The sequence below is a fragment of the Corvus brachyrhynchos genome, unplaced genomic scaffold (assembly GCF_000691975.1).
Source record: "Corvus brachyrhynchos isolate BGI_N302 unplaced genomic scaffold, ASM69197v1 scaffold523, whole genome shotgun sequence".
NCBI classification, from domain to species: Eukaryota; Metazoa; Chordata; class Aves; order Passeriformes; family Corvidae; genus Corvus; species Corvus brachyrhynchos.
The window spans coordinates 1,462,647-1,467,271 of record NW_008237265.1 but is presented as its reverse complement, the minus strand read 5'-3'; the positions used below and the strand labels follow the sequence as shown (position 1 = coordinate 1,467,271).

At 44.5% G+C, this 4,625-nt stretch overlaps 1 protein-coding gene across 1 annotated transcript in view; it reads left to right on the top strand.

Annotated features, from left to right (window-relative positions):
- ETV6 (ETS variant 6) overlaps positions 1 to 4,579 on the top strand; it is an 84,086-nt gene extending 79,507 nt beyond the window's left edge. Inside the window, exons 7-8 of the mRNA XM_017730530.1 lie at positions 844 to 944; positions 4,121 to 4,579. Coding sequence (XP_017586019.1) covers positions 844 to 944; positions 4,121 to 4,226 — 207 coding nt within the window. The 3' untranslated portion in view covers positions 4,227 to 4,579. The remainder of the gene's footprint in view (positions 1 to 843; positions 945 to 4,120) is intronic.
- Positions 4,580 to 4,625: the final 46 nt, after the last annotated feature.

Below are 4,625 nucleotides of genomic sequence, written 5' to 3'. Positions count from 1 at the left end.
AGTGCCAGCCAGGCAGCAGCCACTGCTCCTCGGACCAGAAAAATGCTCTTAGTGTAGACATAGCCTAAGGGGCTGATCCTGCTGTTCCAAGTCAGTACTTAGGGGGCTGCCCACATACAGCTCTGCCAGTGCCCATCACTTCTGCCTTGTGACACTCAGCTTCAGCAGGGCCATGTCGTCTGGGAGCTTGGGAAGGTTTTGATGAATCATCTCATACCTCAACGCTCTGGCCATGGCCTTTGGGGCCAACAGCTCCCAGAATGAAGGGAAGGATCTGTCACAGAACCAGATGTACAACCCAGCTGGCTTCTTGATTTACACCTGTGTAAGAAGAGGAGAAACAGGCTGTCAGTCCTCACAGTGCTCTGTGAGCATTAACTAGTTAATGCAGGGGAATCCCAGAGGAACAGTGCTCTAAGCAGGGATTGCTGACAGATTCAGCCTATTAGCCACTACTCCTAGACTTTTACAAAAGGTGTTTTCATTAAGAACAGGCCTGTCACATCCCACTTGGCATGAGCATCTCCCTCCACCTAATGTCTCCTCTTGTAGTTAATTCTTTTGTTATCTGTGTTCCAAGAAACTGTAGAAAAACCTCACTTGGAATTTTTGTTAGACTCCTTGCTGAAATTGCTGTGAGTGGAAAGAGACCCACAAAAATTTGGTGATGAGGGCTGTGGGGGCAGAACAGGCCTGCAAACAGCAAAAAATGGTACATGTAATTTCTTGAACTGTCTTGGTTCCTTTAGGTAGCTGTGATAGTTCTGCAACTCATTTTGGGGCTTAGGAAGATTTTAATGAATCATCTCACCACTTTTTTCTTTTTTCTTTTGAAAAAAACAGAACAGAACAAATATGACTTACGAGAAAATGTCCAGAGCCCTACGCCACTACTACAAACTAAATATTATCCGGAAAGAGCCAGGACAAAGGCTTTTGTTCAGGTAATTTTCTTTCTTTGCCATTCCTTTCTACAGACAATTAGTTTTTGAGGATGGAGGATGGAATTGTGTGGGATATCTCGTTGCCACAGTTATAACACAGCTGACAATGGCCATACATTTGTAAAAGCAGTCTAGAGCACTGCTTCCCAGCTTTCAAGGCAGCCACACCAGTTTACAAAAACACAGGCCTGTCTCAGTGATCAATGGAGACAACAGAAGTCTTTTCACTGCTTCACGCAGGCTGTGCCGTTTATCTAAGGTCTTGTTTAAGACCTTAGATAAATGATTCAGCCAAGCTGCTGGAAAACCCACTCCAAATGGACTTCTCAAACACAGCTGCCAGTGAAAGCTAAGCAGGGATCAGGCATTTCCTCAAGGGCACTGCAGAAGAGAAGCACTTGATGACCACATCTTTGGTGCTGCCTTCAAGGAAGAGAGGGAGCTGCCAGAGCTGTTCATAAAACCCAACGCATCGGATTGGATGATACAACCAATAATTTAGGAAATAGGGGCTGAAACAGCATTAAAGCAGGGAGCTACTTGTACAAACTTGAGTGCAGATGGCACAGAGTGAGAGCACTCCTGTTCTCTTCTGACAACACCAGCAAATCCTAGTGCATGTCTGACCCTCAGAGCACTGAACTCAGACCAAAGACTGCTTTGCTGTCAGTGGCCTGGATCTAGTAGTGTGCTTGGAAATTATATCAGTAGGAAGGCAATCTTAGAATTTGTTTTCTTAAATAGCTAACAGAACTGCATTAGCACTCAAACTATCTTCAGCTGAAAAGGGTTCTGTGGAATGACTTGTTTGTGTTAGCTCTTAGAAGGAAACATAGATGTGGGAAGGAGAGTGAAGGACAGAAGCGGTCATGGGCAAAATCAAGTGCTCGATTGTAACTTATTTTTCCTGTGGAAGGTTAAAACAAGGTTGCTTCATCAGTACCAAGGGTACCTGTATCTCTGTGGCCTTGTATGAAGACTGCATTGCTCTGGGGGAATTTCTGATGCTGAACAGGGAATGTGCTTCTCTTGAAGCTTTCCCTTCAGTGGGAACATGCACAAAACAGGAGTCCATCTCTTCTCAACCAGGCTGCCTATTTTCTCAAAACCATTGTAACTTAATGCCCTTGGAGACCACAGTTCCTCTGTAAGACTTGGCCAAACTGACCAACAGATTCAAAGGTCACCAGAGAGCATAAAACACGAAACTTCATTTCCTTTGGAAACTGGGAAAAAAACCCCTGCAAAACATTTCTTTGCACAATTCCCAATAAAAACTTTTTGATGTTGTTTTCTTAGACCTATTTATATCTGAAGAGCAAAAGAACAGCTGCAAAAAATCAAGTCATTAATGTGCCTTCCTTGGCTATTCCTCGCAAGCACAGAAGTAATAGGAAATGTGACTTTAATGTGCAGGCTGTTGTCATCTGCAGATATCTGTATGGAGCTTTAAGTAAGATGGAGTCAGAAAAGGATTTCTAATAGGTTGGCTGGCTGTCTTCTGCAACAAAATAGGTCACAGCTAGTGTTTCTTAATTTTCATGCAGTTCTGGGTTGGGTTGTGTTTGTCTGCGTTTTTTTTAATGTAATCAAATGCTATTAGAAATACCCACACTGTGGTTTCCTCGATGTGACTTAAAGCACAGACCAGAAGGAATACCCAAAGTCCTGTGGTACAGCTTACATTGGCCCATGCCCCACATGGAGAGGAGGGCAGTGGGACCCCTCTGTGTTTTCATTTCATCCTTGTGCAAGATCAACAAGACAGTCACAGGGTTTAACTCAGGGCACAGTCTGGCTGTGGGCTTTGGTGCATTTTCAGTGTGTAGCCAGGCACTGATTCACCACTCCTGCATACAAGTTTTTCACCACCGTAACACCGTTTGTAGCAGCAGCATTTTTCCAGCAGTCACACAGCAGTGAGTCATAGCCCTTTCTTTTTTTTCCTAAATGCATATATGCACATGATTTCCAAAATTAGAAGGGATGGCAAAAGGTTAGTTCCAGGCTATGCTGTGTGTTTGCTGAGAGGCTCCAGCAGTGAGCACTCTGGGTCAGTGATAGTAACAAGGCTCCTGTTGGTTGCTTTTGTTTTCACTGGGGCAAGGATACGGAGCATATCATCAACCTGAAGTAAAATCAGCTCTTACGATTAACACATTTCATACTGCTGCATGTTAACCAGCATGTTGTTAATGAAAGACTGTGAAATTTTGTACTACTTCCAGCATAAATATCTTTCATCCTAATTTCTCCAGAAGTGCTTGGGAGTTGGGAAACTGATTTGTGTTGAAACCAGGATTTCATCCTTCCTGTGCCACTCTCTCTTCCTACACCACTAAATTGAAAACGAAAAAGCAGAGCTACCTCTGTGCAGTAGTATACAAAAGCATCCTGGCAAAAACCAAGACTGCAGACTTAAACTGCAGGCTGGTGTGTGTCCTTTCTCATTTCCTGCTGCTGCCATGCCTCCCCAGAGGCAGTTTCTGTCTCCAGCACCCTGCAGACTTAACTGCCTTGAGACATTGGTGCTGGGAGCCACGGCATTCATCACAGAGGATGCTGCCTCACTGCAGTCACGCTTGCTACAATCACAGAGGAAGAGACTGTCTTTGCTTACAGTTCCCCAGCCCAAAACCTTTTACCTTCAGGGCTTTTTCCATTTCCTGGAACTTGTTCTGATTTGGACTTCGGCTTTTTCCCCCTCTGTTCCTTTGGTGTTTTGTGTTCTTCTCACTCACCTACACGCAGGCCTGTAGCCCTGTGCCTCCCCACACCTTGCAAGGGCTTGTGCTTTGAAATATGCTGATCATAAACACTTTCCATGTCTCTGTCACCAGACACCACACATGAGTGTACCTGGGCCAAGCTGTCATCTGACATGACAACAGCAGACAATATGAGGCAGAAGAAATAAATATCATTCTTTGGAAAAGACTATGGGGTTTGGTTCAGATTTGGGCTTTCAAGAAGCTGGGGTAAATGCCAGTGATTTTTTTGTTTCCTTTCAAGGTATGCAGGAGGGAAGACACCTGGGGAGAAGCTGGGAAATACTAAGGCTTTGGGAGGAAACAGCAAAGCTTATCTTGGGAGCTTTAGAGCTCAGGGGTCTCAACAACTTGGTGAAGATAAAAGCTGAGACCCCTGAGAAATGCGCTGGTTTCTCTGTTTTGCAGGTTCATGAAGACCCCAGATGAGATCATGAGTGGCCGGACAGACCGCCTCGAGCACCTTGAATCCCAGGAACTGGATGAACAAATATACCAAGAAGATGAGTGCTGAAGGAAACAGGTGCACCACCTCTGTGGGTCCAGGGGAGAAACATCTGCCCGATGGTCAGCACGGTTTGGGAGGGGAAGCAACAACACAGAAGCAGTACTTGAGGTCGCCACTTAGCTTGAAGATCACGCAGGACCTGAAGCACCTTAACAAAACAAACTAACAGGCAGAAGTGGTGCTGGCAGGAAAGCAAAGGGGAGAAAGCCTGGACTTATGCACTACTTCACTGTTCCTACAAAGTCTCCCTTGAGTTTTTTCTTTCTTTTTGGTTTGTTTCAGTTTTGGGGGTTTTTTGTCATTTTTTTTCCCTAATAAACATGCAGTTTGACTTTCCTTATCTCACATAGGACAAGACATCAGATTATGCTTCTTTTTTTTGTTTTTTTTTTTTTTGGTGTTTTT